At 58.1% G+C, this 26,533-nt stretch overlaps 1 protein-coding gene across 1 annotated transcript; it reads right to left on the bottom strand.

Annotated features, from left to right (window-relative positions):
- Positions 1–1,823: 1,823 nt before the first annotated feature.
- LOC123592749 (adhesion G-protein coupled receptor D2-like) lies at positions 1,824–22,148 on the bottom strand. Its single transcript, XM_045468085.1, has 23 exons — positions 22,115–22,148; positions 21,362–22,003; positions 20,865–20,963; positions 20,416–20,501; positions 19,874–20,155; positions 18,603–18,714; positions 17,727–17,861; positions 17,086–17,209; positions 16,544–16,649; positions 13,770–13,825; positions 12,984–13,110; positions 11,639–11,742; positions 11,277–11,379; positions 10,858–11,011; positions 10,190–10,323; positions 9,988–10,103; positions 8,999–9,119; positions 4,945–4,986; positions 4,773–4,826; positions 4,574–4,688; positions 3,943–4,001; positions 3,663–3,693; positions 1,824–2,122 (listed from the first exon to the last, which is right to left on the bottom strand). The coding sequence occupies exons 1-23, from the start codon at positions 22,146–22,148 to the stop codon at positions 2,115–2,117; spliced, it is 2,844 nt and encodes a 947-aa protein (XP_045324041.1). The 3' UTR covers positions 1,824–2,114.
- Between the last annotated feature and the right edge of the window lie 4,385 nt (positions 22,149–26,533).

The following is a 26,533-nucleotide window of genomic DNA, read 5'->3' as shown; positions in this document are numbered from 1 at the left end:
GCTCTTTTTCCTGCCTCTGGGGAGCATCAGGTCTTTTGGGAAGGCTCTCTTAGTCATCTCACGTTCCTGTGTGATCCATCGTGTCCTGGCGCTGGGTAAGATGAGGAAGTGAATGATTCTACCCCTGGAGGGGACAGGAAGTGTTCACAGCAGCGGGGTCATCCAAACTGGGTTTTGAAGGTTTTGAAGGTCCACTGGCTAGACAACAGTTGGGGGCAGTGTGGGCAGAGGCAAGAGTTGGAGCAAAGGGATGGAGGGGTGTCAGTCACGGGTGTCTGGGGACCTAAGCAAAGTTACTCTGGCTGGAGAGTAAAGAGAGTGGGTGGTGGGGAGGGAGGGTATGGAGCAGGAGGAGGGAAGACCTGAAAGGACTCCTGGGTGCCCACCCCTGGACCTCTCCTCCTGCCAGTGCATATGATTAGTTGGTGGGGAGGCAGGAACCTCCTGGAAGGCGGCAGAGGTCTCTGCAAAAGCAGGCTGTAGAGACCAAGTGCCTGCCCAACTCAGAGCCACCTCCTTGCTTCCCTGGCAACCCTGCTTCTGCACTGGGGCAGCAGGTGGTTGGGCTGAGCGCCCTGTTCTGTGGACCTTCGGTGGTGGTACCCAGCCTGCCCCGCCCCGCCCCTCCCCCCTGCAGCACCGCTGTGTCTTCCTGGAGCAGGCGGGATGGCCTCTGTCTCCCCCTCCCTCTGAGCCCGCTGTCTTTCATCTCTTTCTTTGCCTGGGGTGGGGGTGGGGGGTCTTCAAGGGCTTAAACATCATCTCCTCCATGCAGCAGGTTCTGCGGTCCCACGGTTCCCTGAACATCTCTGAAGACAGCTGACATTCCTGAGTGCCTACCGTGTGCTGGGCCCAGGGACTACCACACAGGACTGCATTTACCCCTCTTGTCACCTGTGGGGTGGGCCTGATGTCCCCCATTCTGCAGATGATGGGCTTTGGAAGGTTCGACAGCCCCCATCCCCAGAATGAAATAAACAGACCTCTGGCCTTTCATGGTGGGTCCACCACCTGTGGACAGACAACCCAGGTGGGGCCCCGAGCGGAAGTGGCACATAAGGTGGAGAGAGCAGGGAACAGCTTGTGCCTCCCTCGGTCTCAGGGCTTCTCACGCAGCCCTGCCCTGCCTCCACTCACCTGCGTCTGGAGTGGCTTCCTGCCTCCTCCAGGGAGGCTGCTCTCCCGCTCCTCCCTCCTGGGCTGTGCCACATCCTCTGGCCCCAGGAGCATTTGAGCCAGGCTGAGGGCAGGAGGGCAGTGTTAGCAGCCCCTGGGCCCCTGCTTCACCTGGCTTCCAGCTCAGGGCCCGCCCTGGCGCAAAGCCCTAACACATCATCACTGCTGCTCACCTCGGCCCCCAGCCCAGCTCTAAGAAGGGACCCGTGGCCACAGAATCAGTGGTGGCAGGACCTGCTCCCACAGCCAGACTCCAAGTCCTTCTGCAGGATGACCCATCATACCTGGAGCTGGTCCCACCTGCCCCCTGCCTTCTCCTAGCAGTCTGCCTGGGTGACTCCCACTCACAGTGACTGCCCCCGCCCCCTGACCCCCATGTTACCCAGCCGGGAGACTGTCTCTGGCCTCAGTTTCTTCCTCTGTACAATAGTGGTGATAGTGTTCATGGGGCTGAGGTGAGGACTCACAGCTCTAAGGTGGTCAAGGGCTCAGTACCAGCCAGGTACACAGTAGGTGCTAATAGATGTTGGCTGCACCTACCCTGTTGAAGCTGGGGCTGTCTTGAGACCAAAAGACAAAGTGGCAGCTTCCCTTGTCCCACCCTTCTCCCAGGAAGCCTGGCAGGGTGACCCCCAGAGAGGAACAGGTCACAAGAGTACCCTTTATTGCTAGAGATACCACAGGGCTGTCAGAATTTCAAGGCAGGTGGGGAGGGTCAGAGCGGGTAACAATCTTGGACAGAAAGTTAGGGGGACTGAGCTGTGGGACCTGGCAGGGTTAGCACAGCACCCGGGAGGGGTTGGGGGGGGGGCTCCTACTGCAAGTCGGGAGAGGCTGAGGGAGAGGCAGTAGGTAGTGGCGGAGGCTGCTGTCTGTCCCTGGGGGGGCCCCCAGTTGGGCCTTTCAGAGGCTCGGAGTCAAGTCCGCATGCACTCTCTCTAGAAACCTGGGAGGAAAATGTTGGGCTGAGCTGGCAGATAATCACGGTGGGGACCCCTGGAGGGGAACTGAGGCTGGGGGAAGACCTTGGTGGGGATTCTGGACTGGGGAGACCCTGGGCAGTCTCCCGCAAGCCCTCTACGAGCCTCAGTTTCTCTAAAGAACACCTGATGCCCAGAGGGCTCCCTGGTTTCAGGAGGGGCGGTGGCCAGCAGGTATCGCGAGGGACGCGGAGCTGGCAGCCTTTACTCCCCAGCACCTCGTGTTCAGGCCACCTGATAAGGTCGCAAGGTGCGGGGTGGGGGTGGCGAGGGCGCCCGAAGGGCGGGGCAGGTTGGGGGTCCGGAGGAGGGCGGGGCCGGCCGCAGGGCGAGGTGGAAGCGGCTCCGTTGCTACGAGCGCCCTTAGCAACGCACCCATTCAGCAGAGACAAAGGCGCTGTCACTTGAGCGCAGAGGCGCCGCTGCCGCTCTTGTTCCCACCCGAGCCGCGCCTGCGGGGGTGGGGGGAGGGGCGGGGTGGGGGCGCCGGCGGGCCCCGCGGAGGGCCTACCGCGCGCTGGCCTGCAGGGGGCGCCTCCTGCGCACTTTGCAGAAGGGGAGCTGAGACTCCAGGGAAAGGGGACACCAGCTAAGGGTGGAGGCCCGCTGGGAGGCTGGGGTCCTACAGACTTGGGTTTCAAATGTGCCTCCACTGACACCCCTGTGACTGCCCCTGTGCCTCACTTTCCCCATCTGCGGAGTGGGGCCTGACCCCAGCTCTGACACTGCTCAATTTCCTCATCTGCACGGTGGGAGGATGGTTTCCCCGTGTCCCCGGATTAAAGGAGTCAGCAGATGCCGGGCTTTATAAAGCCCAGAACCCAGCTCTGGTTAGGGCTGCACGAACATGCCTCTTGCCCATGCCGGAAGGAATCCCTTGGTTGGTTTGAGGCTGGGCAGTACCTGGCGGCCCCTCCTACAGTCACCTATGTTTTAAGACTGAGGGAACTCAGGCTCAGAGAAGCTGACAGTGACCACAGGCCCCTCAGCTCGCCTAGGGCCAGGCTGAACTCCCCAGGCTCAGTCCTCTCTCCTTGAGCTGCGCCTGGGATGGGCCCAGCCTTGCCCCGCTGCTCCCAGCCCCTTCATCTGTCCAGCTGGGGAAACAGCCTAGAAGGAAAGCACTTGCCTCTCACCGGGTTTGGAAGTCATTTCAGGGCACAAGGCATCAGGACAGGGGCTCTGAGTGGGATGTGGCCAGGAGGCTGAGGGGGGTGGGGGAGGCAGACAGAGTGGGTGCACAGAGGAAGGCGGGCTCCTTGCGCACTGGCCCTCCTGCAGCACCAGCTCTGGGAAGGGTCCCAAACCCATTCCCTAAGTACGCCTCTCCCAAAGAGCACCGTGTCTCCGGGCCAGGCCTACAGTGTGCTAATGGAAGACTTCAGGCTTCCACGAGGCGTCAGGTGTGGCTGCTTCTCAAATCCCTTCCATCCTGGTGCAGTGGGGCTGAGGGGGTGTCCGGGTGCCAAGGGGAGAGGGGGGACCCCCCTGAGATGGGAGCTGTACCTGATGCCTTGAATGCTGTCAGCTCCACAGCCTGAGGACAGAGGAGGCTGTCAGGGGGGTGGGCCCCTACTCCTCCTGCTCTCCCTTGCCCTGGGGGCCCTCGGCGCCCTTGGTGATGACTCCCCCACTACCCGTGGCCTTGGCATTCAGGTTCTGCCAGTGTACAGTGAGCACCTCCCATTGGCTCCCAGTGGCCTCGCACCCCCACCCTACCCTAGTCCCTGTGGCACATACTTGCTAGCCCCTTGGCAAAACCCTGCCACCCCTGTCCCAGCCTCACCGGTCTCTCAGGTTCTGCAATGGAGGAGAAGGTTGTGGAGATTCTGGGGCTGTGGGTCCCTAGCCGGGGAAAAACACTCGAGTAGGTGAACTTTTAGGAGGCTGAGGCAGGAAGTTCTTTCTTTGCTCTCCTGCCCTGGACAGGACCTCATTATCAAAGACTCTAAGGTTCCACTCAGACTTATTCCACAGATTAATGATGGAGAAACTAAGGCCCAGGGAGGGAAGGTAACTTGCCCAAGTGCACACAGCAGGTAAGCTAGGAAGCTCGTATTGAAACTCCTGGCCTGGCCTTACCCCCGTGGCCTGTCACAGGGCCCCAAACCTCATCCACCCACCTGACTTTGGGAACCCCCAAACCCCATCTGCGTGGAGACCCAAGGAAGACGACCCTGGGCAAACCCTGCCTCTGGGCTAGGAAGCAGGGGCCCCTGTTCCCTGGTGGTGTGGGAAAAAATAAGCCATTTCTAAGCTACCTTCCAGGCCCCGTGTTTGCAGAATTCCCTGGGCCTCAGTCTCCTTGTCTCTCAGATGGGTTGACAGGATCTGCCATTGCCTTCTCAGCTTTACCTGAGCACTGGGGAAACTGAGGCACTGGGTAGTACTCAGACTGGAGGGTGGTGTGGCCTTACCTCTAATAGCCAAGTGTCTTCGGGCTGGAGCCAAGGCTACAGGGTTTTTCTGAGAGACCTCCCAGGGACCAAGGGACCTAGGGTGGGACCCTGGGCCTATGGGGCTGGAGCAGACCTGAAAGAAAGGGGTGTCAGCACTGGAATCCTGACTGTGAGTGGGACCTCCTGGCTCCCAGGATCCCCACCTGCTTGCACCCACCATAAATGCTTCTGTTGCCTTTTTCTCAGTCATCCTCTGTAGGGCATTCCGGACCTAGGGGATGGGAATTTGGGGTCAGTCCTGGGACCCTCCCCCTGACCCCCTGGCCACAGGTCCACAGCAAGTAAGCCCTACCCACCTCGCCCCCCGGCAGCCAGAGCCCTTGACTCACCTCCCCGTTGTAGGCAGCGTAGACCAGGAAGATGTATGGCCCCTGGGGACAGACCCAGGATGAGGGTGGGTGTCACTGCCTGGGACCCCCTCCCTCCCACCTGGCCTGGGGCCGCAACAGAAACACACCCAGAGATACCCCGAGACATTCAGAGATGCAGGCTGATGATCACAAACCCTGCTGTCCCACTGTGCCCTCCTGCACTTGGGAGGGGGCATCTGTGACATTCTACGGCAGAGAGAACCAGAAGGGGGCTTGCCCCACTACCTCCCATACCTTCAGCCTCTGGCCATCAGGCAGCCTCTTGTCCTGTATGCCTCTGTCCCCTGCCACCTGCCCCATCCTCATGGCTGCAGGAGTGGGTGGTGGGAGGGGGCACACCTTCCTGTAATCAAGGCTAAATCAAGTCCTGGAACAGCAGACCTGTGAATGCATTCTGACTCGTGCCTCTAGCTGAGTGTCTCTCCCAACCTCCTCCGTGTCAGAGGCCTGGCCTCCTGCTGTGTGTGAAGGACTCAGCACAGTGGCCGAGTCATAGCTAGCTCTTACTCCCCACGCATGGGAGGACCAAGAGGTCTTGGCCACTCACAAAGTAACTTGGGGTTACAACCCTCATAGCAGTTCCATGATGGGGGTGGGGGTGGGGGTGGATTAATCCTATTTGATGGGGAGGGACCCTGGGGCCTGGGGCAGGAGACAGAACAATGAGTCCCAGGCCCTGGAGTGTGGCTAAGCAGAATGGAATTTAGAGCCTGGGCCTTCCTGATTCTACCTGGATAGGCAACAGCCCCTGTCCTGAGGTCAGACTAGAGCACACGGGTTGGGGTCCAGGGGGCTCCTTGAGGCCTCAGACAGACCCTGGCATCTCCCCCTCTCCCCCCACCAGCCCTCACAGCCAGCCTGTCCTCTCACTGCAACTTCTGCACTGCCTTCCCCGTCCTGTCTCCTTTTACCAGCTCCTCATACCCAAAGGCATCTTTCCAGACTCCAGCCCAACCACACCAGCACCTGCCTAGCGTCCTCCCAGGCTCTCTGGTGCCCCCGGGATCATGTGTGAGCTCCTTACAATGGCTCAGGGGACCCTGTGCGGTCTGGCCCCCGTGTCTCCTCCTGTCCCATTTCTCACCAGCTCACGTGACCCCCGCTCATGTCTCCATTGGATCTCACCATGCTCCCCTGACTTCATTCTTTCCCCTCACCGTGTATGGGTGTTAGCTGAGAATCATTCTCTCCAGGGAGCACCCTCTCCGCCTCCCCATGAGTGGCTCCTCTGTCCCCACACTGCCCCCACGTTCCTCTGGTCTCTCAGCCTCAATCATGCCAGGCTGTCTGAGTGTGGTTTTGGTGTTTGTCTCTCCCTCAGGCTGACACCTCCAAGGACAGATTCTTTGATTCTGTGCACCACTATCCTCTTTAGTAAAGAACACAGAGCAGGTGCAGATTGGCTGAATGACTGGCTGAATGAAACCGATCCACTCCCGTTCATGGTGCTCCCGGTGTGTGCCAGGTATTTGGCTTTGCCCTTTGCAAGTATCCTCTCAGTTGAACCCCACAATGATTCCATGAGGTGGAGAATATGATCCCCCTTATAGAGATGTGGAAACTGAGGCCTGTTTCAATGTGTCGGGGCCCTCTAACAAGACTCAGCCCAGGTAAGTGTGAGCCAGAGCTGGTTAAAAGTGAGGCCCAGCTCTCCCAACACAAAACCCCACACGGGAGTCATGAAGAAACAAATCAGCCCTGAAGAGCATATGAGGCCTGGCTGAGCTCAGTCCCTGTACCCCAGGCTTGCTCCTTGCTCAACTCAGTAGGGAAGGAAGGCGGTCCTGAGGGCAGGTGCTGCCCGGTGTATGCCCCAAACAGAGAGAGGGACGGCGGGAGGTGGGCAGGGAGAGGAAGACAGGGGGGGGACAGCAGGTAGATGAAGGAGAGGGGAGAGGAAAGGCAGGCCTGGGGAGGGAAGCTGGGGCAGGGACCCAGAGCCTGACCAGGGGACCTGCCAGCAGATGGTCACAGGACATCAGGGTGGGCCTAGGTCTCACGCCATCTGACCCCGCAAGGCAGCCTGTCCCCTCCTTCACCGGCAGACCTTGGTAAGGAAGGTCTGAGGCTGACTGGGAGGGGAAGAGAGGTCATGCTCAGAGACAAAAGCTAGAAGGGTCAGGGGTCAACAAAAAGGGAGACAGTGAGAGGCCCACGGAGGGCCGGGTGGGATCCAGGCCAGAGGGGGAGGGGGCTGTGATGGAGACAGCCTGAGACAGAGAAGGAACCTCAGAGAAAGTTCAGAGAAGGAGACTTGGCTCCGCCTCTGCCCACCTGAGGGCCACCGCAGGGAGGAAGCTACAGTGGTCGCCATGGCGATGGGCCGCTGCTGCCCTGGCTGCCACTTGGGGGGCAGGGTGGAGGGCTAACCGGGCAGTGGCCCAAATTCGAACCGGGGGAGCTCCAGGAGCGTGGGGCTTGTTGTGTCAGGGAACGGGTGCAGCACCGCCCCTGTCCCCTGGCCACTCAGGCCCACGCAGGTCTCTGGGAGCTGTGCTTCTTTGGGAATAACTGGAACCCCAGTTTTTCTTCACTTCATGCCCTCTCTCGGCATGACCTCCATTCTCCCCCAGCAGTGGCCCCGTCTTTCCTCTCTCCACTCCCACACCTGGCCGAGAGTGACGAGTCCCCACGGCTCTGGGGGAGCCGGCACCATGGACCGGGACCCTGGTAATCACCACCCTCTGCACCCTTCCTCGCTCCCTGCCCCCTCCCACCCTCCACACTTCACTCCCTGGCCTTGGCCATGGTCAGCTCCACAGGAGCATGGCATTTTGCTGCTTCCTTTCCTGCCCTGTCCCCTGTGCCTGGAACGGTGCCTGGCACCTGGTAGGCATTTGGCAAATACCACGTGGATGGAAGAAAAGCTGGGTCAGAGCCCTTCCCGACCTCAGCCCCACACCCTGCCCAATCTGGGCAGCTCTTCCAGGAACAGACCAGGCCCACGTGCAGAGGGCTGAGAACACAGACTCTGGACTTGGCCCCCAGCACTGCTCCTTCCTCCCGCGGGGCCCTGGAAATGACTTCATGGGGTCTCAGTTTCCCCATTTGTAAGGCTCATTCGGAGATAGAAGTATGAACCTGGCCCGGGGCCCGCAACACTGAGGCACCCCAAGTGGCTGCTGACAGCCTCGGGCCCCTTCTCCCAGGAAAGGACAGAGGATCCCCAGGATGAGCTCCAGGTCCCATGACTCTACAGAATTCGTACCCGATTTCCTGAGCTTGCTTTGTCTCTCCCTGGGTCACCCCACTTCTCAGCCCTGAGCTGGGAGGAGTAGGTGCAGACAACAGGGAGGGGTGCTGGGGGTGCAAGGGAAGCTGAGGGCAAGGGCAGGGGCAGGGGCAGGAAGGGCCCTGCTTGGACCCACCTCCCTCCCAGCACTCGGTCCCCCGGGCTGTGCCTGTCTGTGTCCATGTCTGGGTCACCCACAGGGCTGCAAACCCCCTGAGCACAAGGACCCAGTCTGACCCCTCTCCGTGGTGGCTTCCGGACACGGGACCTGACAGGCACCCAGGAGGGTTCCTGCAGCCCCACTGTTACTGCCTCACCTAGGCGGGCTGGGCACTGTCCTCCTAACCAAACCCTTTTCTGAAGTGTCGTCCTCACCAATGCAGCAGCTGATGCTGTCCCACAGCGGGCCACCCGCTGACCCCGAGGGGAGAGGTCACCAGTGTCCTGCACCCCTTCCTTGGCTTCTTGCTGAGACCCAAAGAGTCTCTAGTACCAGCCAGGGGGCTGGAACTTCTGCCGCATCCCTGAGTCTCTGGACCTCAGCTTCCTCAGCTGTGAAATGGGCCCCAAATCCTTCCCAAAGAAGTGCTGCCTCTTTGATTTGAGGCTTTGTTCCCACTCTTGCCCTCACCCTCCGGCCTCTTGACAATGCCCCTGGTTGCCGTGGTGACTCCCATGACGGAGAAGACACTCCTTCCCCCAACTCTTGACAAACCAGTCACTCTGAGCTCCACCGCGTGTCAGAGCCCTGGTCCCAGATGGTCCGGGGCCCGGAGGTACCTGGAAGGAATTGAGGCCCACGGCGGCGTAGGCCCAGGCCGGGCTGAGGTGCACCAGCGTGCCGACCAGCCAGGTCAGGCCCAGGACGGGCAGCAGGACCAGCACCGGCTTCACTGTGGCCCTGCAGGAGAGCGGTCGGGGCTGAGGGAGGCCAGGGCGGCCGGGGGGGGGGGGGGCCCTGCAGGGTGCTGGGGAGGGCTGCAGCTGGGAGGTGCCTGGAGAGAAGGCGGAGCTACACATCAGGAGCCGCTCCTGACTTAGGTGTAGCTGGAAGCTTTGGCTGGACCTCCTGCCCCTTCTCAGACCCAGAAGTGGTATGAAGTAGGGTAGAGGCACTTGGGAGACGGGGTCCCGGTCCCAAACCTGGCTCAGAGGAAGGGCAGGGCAGCCGTCCCGAGGGACGGCTGAGGACTGGGCAGTAGATCCAGGGGGCGTGGAGTCTAAAGAAGTCTTCCCTCCTCAGGGGCCCCTGGGGCTCCCTGGCTTTTCGGGGACCTGCTGACTTGGGCCGCACTGCCTTTGGCAGAGAATGGGGGGAAGAGGAGGGTCAGGGGTGTCCTCCTTCTGGCAGGATGTGGCCCTGGAGCGTGAGGGGCGTTCTTGGCAGGGGTAGGGACCTAAATCCTCACTCTGAACCTGAACTTCTGGGGACTGCCTGAACCCTGGGTCTCCCCTACCTTGTCCCTACTGGGTCATCAGTGCCATCGGTACAAGGTGAGCCCCCAGGACAGAGGCTTGTGTCTATATCCCCTCCCACTCACATATACTCAGGATTGATTACCATCCCCCCAGGGGACATGCATGGGCACGTGCTCACACGTGTCCACACGCATGAGTGTGCAGGTACACACAAGCCGGGACACATGTGCACACACAGGCTCGTACACAGCCTTGCACACTGGCCACGTGACCACGTACCGCCACCCTGGACTCACACATGCTCACACCCAACGAGCCTCACATCTGGCTGCCCCACTTCTGGCCCTCACCATATCTGGATCGTGATTTGCTGCCGCAGGCAGGGCTGGGGGCTCAGCATGCGGGCACGGCGGCGGGCACTGGACACAGTGACCATCACTACGCGGACCAGGATGCAGGTGTTGGCCTGGAGACCCGGTGTCAGTGGGTGAAACGGCTTCCCCCTTTCCCAGTACGACCCTCCCCTCCAGGCCCCCAGGCCTCCCTGCTCACAGTCAGCACGAAGAGTACGGGCCCCACAAAGGCCCAGATGGTGTCTGTGTGCACATTGAGCCAGCAGTGGCCAGTGGCCACATAGTCGTCGGGGGACATGGCCACCGTGATGGCCACGATGGCCACGGGCACGCCTAGGGGAAGAATAAATGCCCTCAGGACCTCGCCACTCATTCTGTCCTCTCCAGGACCTGGCCTCCAACCCAGAGCCGCAGCCCACAGCTGTCCCACGGTAGCAGGTGCACTGGCGGGCACGGGGAGCTCTGGGAAGGGGGCTGGGTGGGCCCGATCCTTCTGGGGTGGCCTTGGAGCCCTGAGTAGCTGGGGAGCGGGAGAGCGAAACTGAGCTGAGGGCTCAGGCAAGGGAGTCAGGGGGGATGGACGGTGGTGACTGGCACGGGGGTCAGCGGGCCACGAATCGGGGAGACAGTGCTAGCAGTGGCGGGTTGAAGTGGTGGGAGTGGAAGGGGTTAAGAAGGGCTGGGGCTGGGTAAAGCTGGAGGGTGACTGGGCTGAGGAAACTGAGCTTGCGTCAGGGATGGGGGTGCTGGGCGCCAGGTGGAGACGGGGATCGGGTGGTGTTGGGGTGGGGTGGGGTGGGACAGCAACAGAGGCCATGCGAGGCAGAGTAAGGAACAGAGCAGGAGTGGGGAGCAGAGGGGCCTCACCCCAGCCCGTGGCGTAGTAGAGAGTCATCCTGGGGCCTGGGCGCATGCGCACGGCCACCACCTTGCTCCACAGCAATAGGCCCTCCACCAACATCCAGGAGAATGCGACCAAAAAGAGGAGATGCATTGCAGCTGTGACGGCCACACACGCCACCTGTGGGCGGGAGGGTGGCAGATCCCTACCAAGGCCAGCCGTGGCCTCAGCCCTGCCCTGGGTCCCATGCCCATGCCTGGCATTGCCAACCCAAAGAGGTACCGGGGGGGAACGTCTCGGGGAAGAGCCCTGGGCCCAGCTCCACCATTCTGGCCGTGTCCCCACCCACCCCAGGAAAATGGAGCCAAGTGACGATGTGGGGGGCGACCCAGAAAAGATTGCCCCCCCCCCCCCGAACTCACAAGCACTCCTGCCAGGTGCCCACCTTGTTGGCCTTTGCCCACTCGCTGGCCATGAGGAAGCCCTCGGCAGAGGCCAGGGAGAAGGTGAGGTTCTTGTGGACCGTGGCTCGCTCTGACCTGGGGACCCTGGACAGGCAGGGGTCGGTTAACAAGGACACCACCACCAGCTCCCACGCCCCTACCAGCCCCTGCCTGCTTGGGTCCCTGGGGGTGGGCTAACCATGGGCAGAGACGGCAGCTCCACGGGAGGCCCACAGCCCTAAGGGGGGCCCTGGGGCAGGCTCTTCCGGGGCCAGGGGGAGACATGCCCGGAGGAGGCCCACGGAGGCCCCCATGGGTGGGCTGGGCCCCGGGACGCTGGGCAGCTGTGCTGAGCTCATCTCACCCGGCTGCCAGGAAGAGCAAGAAGGCGGTGGCCAGGGCGCAGAAGGACACTCCGCAGCCCACAAACGACAGCGTCCTCAGCAGCGACTCCTCCCCGGGGCTTCTCTGTGGGAGGGCCGGAGACCCCAAAGTACAGCGAGCCCGTCACGGCCCTGACCTGCCCAGACCAGGCCTCACCCTGCCCTGGTCCGGCGAGGCTCCCCAAGGCTCCCTGTCTGCAGTGAAGCAGGGGTGGGGACAGCACCGGCCAGCCAGGCCAGGCCTGCACACGGCAGGCACTTAATAAGAGAGCGTTTGCATGGCCTCTCCTGCTGGCCCTCCCTAAACTGGCCCTGATGGGTCCGGCTTTCGCTGCAGCCGCTAAGAGCTGGCTCGGAAGGGACAGACACACCCACTGGGAGCAGACTGCGTGGGACCGCCCCCTGCTGAGGAAGGGGCCTGGAGCTGACAGGCAAAAACGGCCACGCTCTGTTTCCACAGGGAAAATGTGTCGGCGAGCACGCTTCTCTGGCATGCTTCCCAACACACCAAGTGACCCCCGCATTCCTGAGGCTCTGGCCCTGCCTCACTCAACCTCAGAGTCCCTTGGCGGCTCTAGTAACGCACCTCCCCCGCTCTCCTCCGGGAATTTGGGCATTTGTAAACTCTGGGCCCTCCCAGGGGCCTCCCCCGGGTCAGTCTCCTTTCATGTCTGAGGTCCGAGTTCGGCTCAGCCGTAGCTTTACCTACAGGCTCTTCGCCTCCAGCTGAGACCTCTTCGGCCCCAACACCCACCGGCCCCACGGCCCTCTGCCCTGAGGCCTGTCTAAACCTGCTACCCGCCTATGCCCTCTCCAAGATGACTCCCTTGTCCCCCAGCTGCCCAGACCTTTGTGCTGGGCCACCCCCTCCTCCCCCAGTCTGCCTACTGTTCCCCAGTGCAGGGCCCCTGCCCTCTGCCTAGGCGACTGGCCCACAGACCCCTCTTTGCTCTTTGCTCTGCCAGCCCACTCCTGGCACCAGTGGGGCTCCCTCAGGGCCATCCAACACCTGCTTAACATGTCCACGTCCGTGCTCTGCCCATCAGGTCTCCTCTAGGCTCTGTGCCACCTGACCCACGCCACCTTGCTCCTCCGCCTTCTTCTACTCCAGGACCTAGCACTGGAAGCTCCAGACAAAGTTCTAGAATGTGTCCAGCCTGCCTGTCAGTCTAGCCTCCTTGCCTTTGCTCAGACTGGCCCTCTGCTTGGAATGCCTTTCTGTTCAGTTCTTGGTCATCCTTTAAGACTTGGTTCTGATATCACCTTTGCCCACTCCACCCGCCCAGCCCTATCCCCCCCCCCCCCCCCCCCCCCCCCGGTACTCACCTGGACGTCATACACCTGCAACAGGACAGCAAAGTTGGTGCTGTGGTTGCAGAAGCACGCGGTAGAGTCCCGGTACAGGGTGGCCACAGAGCAGCCGGTAGTGGCCCAGGAGCCCCCTGTGTCTGGGCTGGGGGAGGGGAGGGAAGAGAAGGGCTCCTGAAATGGGGTGGACATGGGGCTGGGTGTAGGTGGCAAGCAAGGGAAAGCCTCTCTCCAAAGCGTGGGGCCCATCAATGCTCTGCCTCTAACCAGCTTTGTGACCTTGGGCATGCCTCTGCTCTTCCCTGGGCCTCAGTTTCCCATCTGTAAAATGTACTTAACGCTCTCAGGGACGGTAGGGGGATGGGGCTAATACCAGCGATTACCACTGATTAACTGCATAACTTACTAAGCAACAGTGATTGATGTTTGGCTAAAGATACAGGGCAGGGAGCTGGGGCTAATCTCTGAACCCTCCTCTGCTCCTTCAAATGCCCAAGGGCCATGGCTTTGGATAGATGTCAAGTCTAATGCTTATTTGATGGATGAATCTCTTCCCAGGCATCCCACAGAGTGAGCCTGCATATCTCCTACGATGGGGTGCTCATTACCTCCTGGGTCACAGATTCTCCTGCTCCAGTTTGTCCTGGAGCTGCTAGGTAAGAGCTTGAGGCCACCCCCATAAGAAAGGTGGCAAATGGAGACCAAAAACACACCTCATCTTCAAGAAGAATGGATGTCTTAAAAAAAAAAACAAAACAAACAACCCAATTGTCTTATTTAAAGAACTTGAAAATGGCAACTCACCTGATGCTGAAGTTCCAGAAGGCACAGACAGGTTCCACCAGTTTCTGCGGGAAGGCCTAAGGGCAGGAAACAGGGGTAGAGCAGGTGTGTGTGTGTATGGAAGGGGGAGAGAGTCCAAGAGGATGCAGGGGGACATTGAGGCCTCTTTGAGTTTGAGGGTCCAGGGGTTTGCCCAACGCGGGTCATGAGTGAAGAGGTGGGAGAAAATGCCAGCAGGGAGGCAGAGGGGAGGAGGGGTGAGTAGGCTTTCATGCTAATATCATGCATAATATTGAAATACTGGGAGCAAGCTAAATGTCCATCTTTTGGGGAGCGGTTAAACCGCAGTGACTCTTCCCTCTTGGGATGCTCTGCACCCAGCAAGAGGAACAAGCGGGTCTCAGTCTACTGGCAGGGAAAGAGCTCTGTCATATGTTGTTCAATAAAGACAAAAGCTGCACCTCGTTATACATAGTATGAGCTCATTTGCATAAAAAATACATATATCCAGTCTATATAATTGTGAAAACACACACACAAGGCCTGGGATTAAATGCACAGCTGATTTAACAATGGCTAGGTCTCAGCTTGAATGTGTTATGATGAACATGCCAGTTCTTTGGTAATTAAACAATGACAACAGTGTAGATTTTATGTCATTAAGCAGTGAGGAGACATCAGGCAACCGGTGGTAACAGCCCCAGTCCAGACAGGGAAAGCAGCCTGAGCTTAGGACTTGGGCTATTTGTCCCGACTGGAAAGAGTAACAGCAATGTCACCTTACTAGACTATGACACTGTGTGTCACATTCTTCATGTTTTTTATTGTGGGCGATCATCCTAGTAACCTAGGAGACAGGTATAAATTCATGTAATTTCAAACAAGGAAACAGCTTCAGAGAGGGAAATTAATCTGCTCAAGATCACACAGCACAGAGCTGAGGCTGGGTCCTGACTTGGTTATGCTCTTTCCAATAGTCCATGACGATGCCTCCAGGGAATGTAGTATTTCTTGGGTTGACTGAATTATCACCCCATGTATTCATTCGTCCATAATATTTTCCCCGGGGTCTCAGATACTATGTTGGGTGCTGGGAACACAAAGAAAACCTGCTGTTTGCCTTTGAAACGGATAATCATTACACTGCCGGTAGCATTTTCAAGTGGTATAAACGGAAAAAGCAGTGTGACTGTACAATCAAAAGCCAAAAAATTATGTATTTGTGTCCAGGAGCCCTATACCTGGCCACATATCCCCAGGAAACAGTCACCAGAATCAAAACGTATTATGAGTTGGAGTGCCCGGGTGGCTCAGTCTGTTAAGCGTCTGACTCTTGGTTTCAGCTCAGGTCATGATCTCACAGTTCATGAGCCCGAGTCTCACATCGGGCTCTGTGATGACAGCACAGAGCCTGCTTGGTATCTCTCTCCCCCCCCTCTCTCTCCCCTTCCCCCACTCATGCTATCTCTGTCTCTCTCAAAATAAATCAATAAACTTAAAAAAAATTTTTTTAATGTATTATGAGTGAGGATTTTCACAGGGTTAGGCAGGGTTACTTGTAATAGAAAAAAAAAAAAAAAAAAAAAACGCTGCAGACACTCAGGACGCATGACCAGGAGACGGGCATGTTCATTTTGGACCATCCCTGGGGAAGGTGGTGGAGCTGGACTTGACCTCAGTCAAGGCTTATACATGCTAGGACTAAACAGCAATGAGAAAGGATGTCTGTGACCAAGACAGTGCCAAAAACACCAGCAGGGAAAACAAGAGACATAAATGTTTACATGGCTCGGCTGAAAGAGCAAGGACTTTGATTTTGCAAAAGCAAAAGGAAAAGCAAAAAAAAAAAAAAAATTATGGTTTTAGGAAAAATTTAAGAAAAATTGCAGGCATTAGGAAAAACAAATTATGGTACATCCATGTAGTGGAATCTTACTCAGCAGTACAGAGGAGCAAATTATTGAAACAGGCAATAATATAGATGATCCTCAAAAACACCAGCTGACAAATGAACCTTGAGCACAGCATGCACTATATGATTCCATTCATGCGAAACTTTGGAAAAGAGAGACATAATCTATAGTCACGAGAAGTAGATCACTGATTTGGGGAGAAGGCTGCCTGGGGAGGGGCCCAAACAAGCCCTTTGGGAACGTGGAAATGTTCTTTACCTTGCCTGGGGCAGTGGTACCTAAGTGTGTATACTGCTCAAAACCCATCAGTTAAACTTGTCTAGTTAAAGTGGATGTTTTAGTGTCTGTAGATTTATCTACTTCAATCAAATCGGTTTTTAAAGTCTTGGGATGACATACAAAAGACTGATAAGATGTGGTGTGGTGTGTGTGTGTGTGTGTGTGTGTGTGTGTGTGTGTGTGAGTGTGTGTGTGTGTCCAGGATTAGTGGTTGTGGGCAAAGCAGACTTTGGCTTTCTCTGAAACTACTGTTTCAAAAGCAGGAAGGAATTTGTGTATTTCATGTAATGAAATTAAACATTTCTTGGCCATCTTTCCATGTCAGTTTATGGAAAAATACCTCATTCCTTATACGACTTCTGCTGACTGTTCCACTGTGTAGCCCCACATGGCTTTTTGAGCCATCCCCTCTTGGTGGACATTTAGGCTATTTCCTCTCTTATGAGCACATTGCAGGGTCCTTGAGGACAATGGGATGGCTTGTGAGTTACTTTTCTTGAACATTTTTAGACTTTGGTTTAAATGAACAAATATTGGGGTATGGGAAGACCAAATCAGGATAAGTGTACCGGTGGTGGTGGTTCCCAGAAGCACCCCCAGTACCTGGGTCTGGTGTTGCAAGTGAAAAGTCACGGCCGTGCTGACCTCTCCGGTTTCATCCCATACCTCAGAGGAGATGATGGCTGACCCCACCTGGGTGCTTAGAAACCTGTGGGGAGAAGGGGAGCTTTTAAGGGCACCGTATCAGTTGGCTGTGCAGCAGAGGTCATCTCATCCAGGCCCCTGTGTGGGAGATGACACCCTCTGTGTCCAAAGAAACACCAGGAAATATCCTGTGCTTGAAATTTGGGCATCTGGGTTCCAGTCTTGCCTTGGGGACTTGGTGGTAAATTCAGTAAGCCCTGTCTTCTCTCTGAGTCTCAGCACTGACGCCAGGACCCTAGACAGTAGTTGAGCCAGGTTCCAGCAGCATATCTTTGGAAGGCCCAGAGATGTGCGTGTCTCAGGGATGGGGAGGGTTTGGCTCTGGTTGCTAAGGGCAGAATTACCTACCAGAATGATGGCTCTGGGATGGGATAGAGGCCTGGCCTTCCCTGGGGAGGGGATCCAGACCCTCAGCAGCCTACTGGGTAGGGCCCACTCACCTCTGCAATTTGCTTGCCTCTTCTGAGCTGTCAGGGGCCTGGGGCTCCAGGCCAGGCTCCCCTAGGGTTTGCCGGAAGACACTCGAGCTGAACCAGCTGTGGATCATGGTGACTCCAGAGAGGCCTGGCTGAGTGGGAGGAGGCCTAAGACCCCACCCTGTGACTGAGCAAGCACCACGGGTTGGCCCCGAGGGAGATGCTCTGCCCACCCTATAATCAGGGAAACTGAGGCTCAGAGAGATTAACTGACTTCCCAAAGATCACCCGGTTAATAAGTGGAGAAACGAGAATTCCAACCAGAACAGGGCATGCGCTTAACCTGGCAGCTCTAAAGCCCTTTGCCTCATGTCCTGATTCCCCAGCCCCGGGTGACAGCAAGGGTGGAGGCTCCCTCCACCACCCACTTCTAAGAGGAAATGTGTGGGGTTCAGCGGAGGAGACCAAGTGAACACCTACTATGTGATAAGCACTTTTAACCCCACAGCAGCTTACAAGGCAAGTACTAGCATGACAGTCTTCCAGATAAGGAAACAGGCTGTGAACAGTAAGGTGACTTATTCAAAACAGCAGAGTTAACCCAGGGCTAAGTGGTGCTAACCCAGACCCCAGCAGGGCCCCACCACCCCCTCACCCTCACCCACCTTTCCCAAGGAGGCGCTCCACTTCACCTGCAGGGATGCGGATGTGGCCAGGCCCCTCCGGATGCCCACCGGGCACCGTGAACACATAGCCCTCCGTGCCAGCCTCCGTCAAGTGTAGACTCCACACCTCCAGGCCTGGGATCAAATGGGGTTGGGCAGCTGGACCTTCCAAGGGAGGTCTTTCTGCAGAGCTGGACTAGTCGGCAGGGGCTGCCTCCCCTCTCCCCACCACAGGCCTGGGCCACTATTCCAGCTCAGAGAGGTTCAGCGACTCGCTGAACAAGGGAGATGTGACTTCTTCAGGTCTAGGGGAGGGGATCACTAGAAGCAGTTCCCTGGGGGGGGGGGGGGGGCAGGACCTGACTATCAGTGAGCCGTCAGAAACCACTGGGCGCCTGAAGGACACAAGTTTTGCCAAAGTTCCCCATAAGTGATCTCCCCCAGTCAATCTACAAACACTCACTGAGCGTGTACTTGGGTCTGGCCTGAGATCCAGAAATGACTCAGAAATACCCCCTGGCTTTCAGGGAGCTTTGGCAAAAACGAAGTAATTACCACAAAATGCAACAGGAGATATTTCCAAGACATAGGGGTAACAGCAAGAGGAGGAACTGTCAGGAGAGAGCTAAAACCAGGCAAGGCATCCTAGAGGAGCTGATGCCCAAACAAGGTTCTGAAGGCTATACGGGAGCTTGCTAGGAGGTCGAGGAAGAAAGGGCATTGTGGATGGAGGGCACAGTACAGACAAAGGCAGGGGACAGAATGGAGTGTCTGCGGTGGTGCTGACAGCTGACAGCTCCCAGTGACCAAAGCTGAGAAGAAATGCCCCCCCCCCCCCGGGCCCAGATGTATGGGACGGGTGCACAGCAGGCTCACCGACACAGCGACGCTGGATGTGCATTCGGGGCCGCCCAGGGGTCAGCGTGGTGCTCAGCAGGGGCGCCAAGCGCTGTAGACTTGCCACCAGGGCCATGGGTCCGCCAACCACCTAGGAGGAGCCACATCTCAGCCCCTCCTGCTTTGCACCTGCCAGCCGCGACCGCTGTAGTTAACACATTCTCAGAGATCTGTGAAGTGGCCTGCCTGCTCCAGACCCTCGGTGGCCCCGTAGGGCCTCCAGGATCAAGTCCTGGGTCCTCAGGCTGGTGTTTGAGGCCCTGCCCGATCGGCCTCCTCTGACGCCTCCAAGCCACGTCATCCTCCAGCCCAGGCGAAGGCCTGGTAGTCCTCCATGCCTGCTGGCCGGTTGTTTGCTAGCTGGGCACACTCTGCAGGCGGGGCCATGCCTCCCCCTCCTTTGATCTCACTCTGTGCTAGACCTATAGAAGGGACTCGACCTTTCGGTGCCAAAAGGGAAGCGGTGTGGGGGGTGAGGCCAGGTGGGGGCGGGGGGGGGGGGAGCCTGCAGTAATGGAACAGCTACTCTAGGCAGGGCAGGTATGATCACCTGTGTTCTCCAGGGAGGAACACCAGGGTTCAGAGTCCAGCTTTTCCTAGCCTACCACAGTGCCTCAGTCCCTCAGCCAAAAATGGGTTTATACCCTTCCCAGGTTGGGTGCTCGCTGCCCAAACAGGGGAACTGTTCTGTGGAGTTGGCCTCCCACGCTGTGTCATCTCCACCCCGTCCCCAAGCCTAGGTCCCTGTTCTGTCCTCTGAGGCCACAGAGGCACCATCTCTGCTCCTTCTGTCCCAAAGTCTTTCAGGTGATGTCTATGGTCCCTTGTTCTCTCCTTTCTCTAGGCCAATCACTCCCAAGCCTACAGCCACTTCTGCCAGGATGACGTTTCCAGCACCCATGCCATCTGGATAGCATCTCTCTGTGCTCTCCTGAGCGTCTGGGCTGTTTTGGAAGACAAGATGGCTGGATACTCAGCATAGAGGACCTGCCTCTGAAGGTGGTCAGCAGAATCTTGGATATGGGGGGGGGGGGATCCTTATGGATTCCTGGCTCTTATTTTCAACCACAGAAGCTATTATTCAAGAACAGTTGTATGTGGAAGTTCAAGTTACATCATAGGTAAAAGAGGAGCTTCTCTCGAACGCAGAGACGGACCCAGCGATGGGTGCTGACTCACCCATGGCTACACAACAAGCTGGTGGCAAGGACGGCAAGCCCCCCTGCCCCACCCAGCCCTGCCAGCCTCACCTCGCTGATTGAGAGCCACGCGCCAGCCAGCTGCTCCTCCAGGACCAAGCTGGCCACAGATACGATGCCCTGGCCTAGCTGCTCCCAGGGCCCTGTTAAGGGCTCTGGCTCCCCAGCCCCGAGGGCTGTCACTCTCTTTAGGAAGTGCACGACAGCCAGCAGTGCAGCTGGCCCCAGTGGAGCTGACTCCTTTGCCAGGACCCTCTCCAGGATACCCAGGAAGCTGGAGGCCTCAGCCAGCGACAGGTGTCCAGGGGCTTCAGAGAGGGGGTCAGGAAGCAGCTGTGGGCAGAGGAACCACTTACTGCCGGCCTGGCTGTTAGGAAGAGATCTCCCAGGGATCACACTTGGGCCCCCCTAGGGTCTTCTTAGTGGGCATGTGTCTAACCCAGCTCTCCAGAGCTCCAAAATAGGGAATACGAACAACCTTAATCCCTGAAGACACATTTGGTGGGTGTCCCCTTTATAGGTGAGGAAACTGGGCGGCAGGGAGGTGACCCATAGCGTCCCCAGACTCTTCAGCCCCCAGGAAGGGGGCTCACCACTATGGTCTTGGCCAAGGCATTGACTCGGCTGATAACATCCTGGCCAGGCCACGACTGGGCATCCTGCAGCCGCTGATAAGTGTCTGCAAAGGAGGGGATGCCAGGCTGGGTCCTGAGCAACACCGCCCAGAGGTGCGCCACCCACCATTTGCTGCCGAGGGAGGAAGAGCATGTCGATAGCTGTGCGTCCGGAGCCTTACACAGTGTTCTAGATGGGGAAACTGAGGCATACAATGGCAAAATCATTTGCCCAAGGACACACAGCTGGGGTTCGTCCCCAGCTCTGTCTGGCCCCGCTGTCCTGTGGTTTGAACTCCGTGGAGACCCTGAGACTTTGAGAAGATTCTAAATTCCCAGTTTGTGCCAAGTGCTCACTCCCTCTCAGCCTACACTGGTCCATGCCCAGTTTCCCCTTCAGCAGAGCCCTGGGGACTGCCAGGGCGCACCTGTCCGGTAACAGCAAAGGAAGAAATGTGGTTGAAGGCAGAGCAAAGAGCCCTCGGTGCCGGATCCTGGATTCCACGTAGGGCACTCTTCTGAGGGCACTGGCAGGGATGGGAGAAGTGTCAGCGCTTTATCCTGGTTCTCCAGCAGTCCCTGGAGTCACCTGTTCGGGCCTTGAAGGCACTTGCACACCTTAGGGGGCCAGGACGCGTAGCCCCGGAGTTAGGGGGCGACGTGGTAACCCGGGTGAAGGACGCTGCAGCCAACACAAGGCTGGGCAAGGCGGCCAAGGGTCGAGCTTACTCAGGCTACCGGGACTGGGCATTTTGCCCGACGTCTGGGCGGCTTGGGGGAGCGTGACCAGAGCTGGGCGTGGCCAGGTTCACAAGTGGTGGGCTGGATTTTGGGCTCACAAGGAAGCGCGCAGAAGCCAAGGGGCGGGGCGTTGAGCCGAAAGGCGGGGCGGGGCCTATGAGCCAGAGGGCGGGGCGGGCCATACCTGGACAGAGCAGGCGCACCCGCAGGGGCGGCAACAGCGAGGGCGTGACGTCCAGGGCGCCCAGGTCCCAGCGGAAGAGCAGGCCGCCGGGTGGCGGCGCGCAGGCCCGTGCCCGACGCAGCTGCGCGGGGCTCAGGGCCCGAGCCCACAGGTGGAAGTCGGTGAGGTTGCCGCTGAAGGCATCGCGCGCCGAGAAGCCACCGCCCAGAGAGTCCTGATCCTGGCCCAGTACGAGGATGCCGCCCGCTGGCACCGGGTGGCCCGCGCCCAGTCCCCGCGCCCCGGCGCGCCGCCGCCCGTCGGCAAACAGCGCCCAGCGCCCGCCGCGCTGCTCCCACGTGGTGCACACGTGGTGCCAGCGGCCGTCGGCGCGGAAGGCGGCGCGGAAGGGCGCGTGGTGGCCGCGCACCACCAGCGCCGCGTGCACGGCGCCGCCCGGCTCGGCGAAGGCGCGCAGCTGCAGCGCGTTGGCCAGGGAGGGCGCGGCGAGGGAGAAGAGCGCGGCGGCGTCCGGCGAGGCGGCGTCCCACTGCACGTGCGCGCACGCGGTCAGCGCCCCCAGCGCGGGCAGGGGCGTCCGCAGCCGCGCCGCCCTGTCCGCGGTCCGCTCGCCGAACACCAGCGCGGCCGTGGGGAGCGCGCCTGTGGGGACACGCGGGCCGGGACCTCAGTGTCCTCAATCTGCGCACTGCCTCTGACCACCCACTGGCGGAGCTCCGGGGCCCCTCCTGGGCTTTCGGGTGTCTCCCAAACTCGGGAAGGAAGAAATGGGGGCTCCAGTGCCCATACCCAGGCGGTCAACCCTGCATTTCAGTTCTGGACGAGGGAACCTGAAGGTGCGACGGGGACTTCTGGGCTCCATTCGGTAGGACTGTCACTGTGAGCTCCGGTCTCTGGAGCCCCCCCCGCCACCTCCTCCTCCCCACTTCCCAGGCCCTGGGCCCACACTCACGCCTCTGGGGGGGTCTCCGCAGAGGGGCCTCCCTTTGGCCCACCCAGATGGGGTTGGGCAGCCGTGGAGCAAGGACCTCAGCTGGGGGCGCCAGTGCCAGGTGGCCAAAACGCTGCTCACATGACTCTTGAGCCTGCCACCAGCTCAGCTGCTGCCCTGGGAACTTGCACACCCCGTCTGGGGTCTCCACCACCTCACCGGGGTCCACTGGAGCTGCAGGGTCAGAGGAGACACAGTGTGGGAGAGCAGTGTGTGGGCCTGTGACCCTTGGGGTGGGCTGGGCGTGGTGGATACTGAGCTAGGAGTCATTTGGGTCCGAATGCTCTATGACCTGGTGGGTCTAGTCCTTTTGTTTTGTCATCTGTATACTAGCAAGAATAAAATAGACACAAGTGAAACCTTCACCCCATGGCCGGGGATGGTGGGGCTGAACTAAATGGCATCGCCTCCCTTCCTTTGCCTTAGAGGCCAGTGTACCAGGTGGACCACAGGCTGGCGGAGCTGGGGAAAGGGGAGCCTCTCTGGGGCCCTCATACCAACCTGGGAGCCAAGAGCTCCTTGCTTCACCTGGGGAGTTGGAGGGTGTCCCAGAGAGACTCCTTATCTGAGAGAGAAGAAGACAGGTTGGGGCTGGGTTGGGTCCCCACCCCAGTGTGTGCAGTTAATGGGTGCTCTGGCAGGATGCACTGGAAGCTGCAAGCTCTGCAGTCAGACCTGGGTTCAAGTCCCACCCAGAGTGTGATCTTGGGCAGGCGCTTCACTGCCTTGAACCTGTTTCTCCTACGTGAGGAATAAACAAGCTGATGAGTGAATGCAAAAGGTGTAGCACCAGTGGATGCTTTTAGTCTGTTGTTATGCCAGGGGCTTATCCTGTGTGACCTTTGCAGTGGCTTCAGAGGTGGCCACTTGGAACCCAGCAGCTTTGAGTCTCCCTTGGCTTCCTCCCCCACATCCCCCCACCAAGTTCAGGTACCAGGAGGTAGAGGAGGCAGTAGCACCAGGAAGCCATTCTGGATCCAGCAGGGGCCAGTGAGGGACAGCAGGGGTCACAGGTGTGGCCAATGTGGACTGAAAAGGAAAAACGCAAAGGAAAGTAGCTCAGCATCCTGCCTTACTACCCGCTCTGTCCCCTACGGGGTCATATTCCCCATGTTTGGCTCCCAGACGTCACTGGGCTGGGAGCCCAGGATGGGCTGGGCACATCTATGTGACATTTACTTGTACAAAAGGATGGTCTCCAGGAGCCCCTTCTAGGACCACAGCTGGGAAACACTGTAGCCCTGGTGAGCTGGGAACGGTAGGGGGTCAGGGGGAGGGAAGGCCAGAGAATGGTGGGAACAGAGTGTAGGACCCTTGTAGGTCTCCTTGTGTTCTTTTGGGCTCATAGCTTGGCATTCAAGGTTCTGCTTAATGAGGCCTCTGCCAAGCTTTCTGGCCTCACCAGTCTCACTATCCGCCCCTGCAACCACCTTTCCCCCTGCCCCCCAAGCTGCTCCCATTCCCCCATTTCTCCAGGCAGCAGCTCTTCTCCAGAGCTTTGACCATCCTGTAGCTCTTGCCCGGACTGGCCTTGCTCCCTCAGTGGCACCTCCTACAAGATCAGCTTGTGATCCCTTCATCTGCTCAGCACCCTGGCCAGGCACTGTAGTGAGCTGAGGATACCCTAATTGTGGGTGATTTGGGCATTACTCTTAAAAGTCTGGGGGGCTTCAGGCCTCCTGGGTCTCTGCTCCAGCAGTGGCCAAGCACAAATGGGTCTCAGAAAACACTGGAGATGAAATAATGCTCCACTGTGTCCTGCCAGCTGGCCTCATGCCATCTGGAAGTCTGAAGCCGTCACCAGTGATAATTCATACCCTTTCCCCCTTTCCAGATAAAGTGCCTAAATATGAAACTCAAACACATCCCAGCATGGGAAAACATGGGGGTTCACACTTTGGACTATGAAAAGCACCAATTTATTGTCGCTTTCCCCCCTTTTTAAACAGCACCTATGTCCGCCCTCCTCCACCCCCCCAACCCCCACTTTAGTGGGTGGGAAATGGTATGAGTCTCGTCCAAGACTGAGGCTTGGTGCCTAGTCTGTGCTGGGCACACAGTGTGGGCTCAATAAATGCTGATTGTCTCACTCCCCTGTTCACTCTGCCTGTATTTGCCCCCACATACTCCTGGCCCCCCCTTCCTTGCTTACCAAATACTCGTTGGCACCCAAAAGGGAGATGCGAGGTCTGGCCGCCACTGCGTGTCCCTCCTCCGCAAGGGGCCAGTGGGGAAACCCTCTTGGGCTGATGGGCCAGGACCAGGGCCTCCCCTTCACCCGCGCTGATCCCTCTCCTCTTCAAAGCCCGGGTCCTCACCTGCTTCGTCTGGCCCGGCGCCTACGGTCGGCTCACTCGCTGCGAACTGTTTCTGGGACGGAAATCCAGCAGCGGAAATCTGCTAGCTCTCTGCCTTGCGGTGGAAACCTCGGGTGCGGGGCGGGGCCGAGGCGGTGCGGGGGCGGTACTAGCAGACCCCGCCCCTCGACCCCAGCCCCGCAGTCAGGGACGCCAGCCTTCTGGGCGCGCGGAGGGCAGGGCAGGCGCCCCAGCCGCGCTAGCAGTGGGAGGGCACGTGGGGCGGACCTCGGGGAGTTCCCCAGTTTCTGGACTGGACCCGCCCTGCCTCTCCCCCCTTGAGTAGAATGGGCCACCTTGGGAGGCTTGGATCCCAAATAAATTTGTGGATCCTTTGAACCAATCCCATCTCAGGCTGGACCGTGGGAAAGGAGGGAGCGTTCAGTACCCTGCGCTGGCCCCCTGCAGGCCTCATTTCCTTTACCTTCAACCCACCGTGAGGAGGGGCCACCATGAGGACTGAGGGCTCTCCCCCAGGTTAGACAGCTAATGAGTCGCAGAGCCCAGCCTTGAACCTGGGTCTTTCGGTCTTCAGGCCATTCAAAACGTAAGGGCGAGGTGACAGGAGAGGCCCTGTGTGTGTGTGTGTGTGTGTGTGTGTGTGTGTGTGTGTGTGTGTGAGGTGGGGGGAATTGAAAAGTTTTGGCCTCTGAGGGCAGAGCCTGGGACAAGTGGTGGGGCCAGGAGCAGGGAGAGAAGCTAAGGGGACGGGGGAGGGACACAGAGGTGGAGCTCCCAGTAGGAATGATGTGCATCTGGGACCCGTGGCACTCTCCTGCCTCAGTAGCAGGGATTCCTGCTTGGGAGGGAGGTCAGACAGATCCAAGATCACCTCGACTGACCTGAAGCACGTTGCCTAATTTCTCTGAGCCTCAGTTTCCCCATATGTAACATGTGGATAATAGTACACAAGTCATGGGGCTGCTGTGTGATTTAAGTGACTGACAAAGCCTGTGGCTTCTACCTGGTGCGAGGCATACAGTCCGTTTAATATCCTTGTCAAAACTTACCTTACAGTTGTTAAAGTAGCCTGCTGGCTGGGGCCCCTGGGTGGCTCAGTTGGTTGAGCATCGGGCTCTTTTTTTTAAACTTTTAAAAAAATGTTTATTTTTGAGAGAGACAGAGAGACAGAGCACAAGCAGGGGAGAGGCAGAAAGAGGGAGACACAGAATCTGAAGCAGGCTCCAGGCTCTGAGCTGTCAGCGCAGAGCCCAATGCAGGGCTTGAACTCAACGAACCGTGAGATCATGACCTGAGCCGAAGTCGGACTCAACTGACTGAGCCACCCAGGCGCCCCAAGCATGGGACTCTTGATTTTGGCTCAGGTCATGATCTCAGGGTTTGTGATTTTATATTAAATATAAATATATATATTTATATAAATAAATAAGTAAATAAACTTAAAAAAATAGCTTGCTAGCAACATGATGGTTTATATTTTTCCAATTGTTTTTATTGTGGTAAAATACATATTAAAAAATTTACCATCTTATGATGATTTCTTTTTATTTGTTGTTGTTTTTTGTTTGTTTTTTTTTTTTACTTTTATTTTCTTAAGTAATCTCTACACCCAATGTGGGGCTTGAACTTACAGCCCTGAGATCAAGCGTTGCATGCTCGACTGACTGAGCCAGCCAGGCACCCCAATGGTTTCTTTTTAAAAGAATAGGGAAGGGAATCAAAATGGTGATATATTGGTGTCCAGTGTGCTCTTCCTCCAGCTTTCCCTAGGCTCGAGAATTTTCAAAATAAAAGTTGGAAGATAAGAGGTCCCCATTGGGGCAGAGTTCTGAGCACTTCCCAGGTTCCTGGGCCTGCAGACTG

The sequence above is a fragment of the Leopardus geoffroyi genome, chromosome D4 (genome assembly GCF_018350155.1).
Source record: "Leopardus geoffroyi isolate Oge1 chromosome D4, O.geoffroyi_Oge1_pat1.0, whole genome shotgun sequence".
In the NCBI taxonomy this organism is placed as follows: domain Eukaryota; kingdom Metazoa; phylum Chordata; class Mammalia; order Carnivora; family Felidae; genus Leopardus; species Leopardus geoffroyi.
Note: the sequence above shows the minus strand (reverse complement) of the source record. Positions and strands in the feature narration are given on the sequence as shown.

Coding starts and splice junctions, on each gene's coding strand:
- LOC123592749 (XM_045468085.1), bottom strand. CDS start 22,148: ATGGGCACTGGAGCCCCCATTTCTTCCTTCCCGA. Junction 20,964..21,361: donor GGTGCGCCTGCTCTGTCCAG/GTATGGCCCGCC, acceptor CATCCCTGCCAG/TGCCCTCAGAAGAGTGCCCT. Junction 17,210..17,726: donor GGAGCGCCTCCTTGGGAAAG/GTGGGTGAGGGT, acceptor CCACTCAGCCAG/GCCTCTCTGGAGTCACCATG.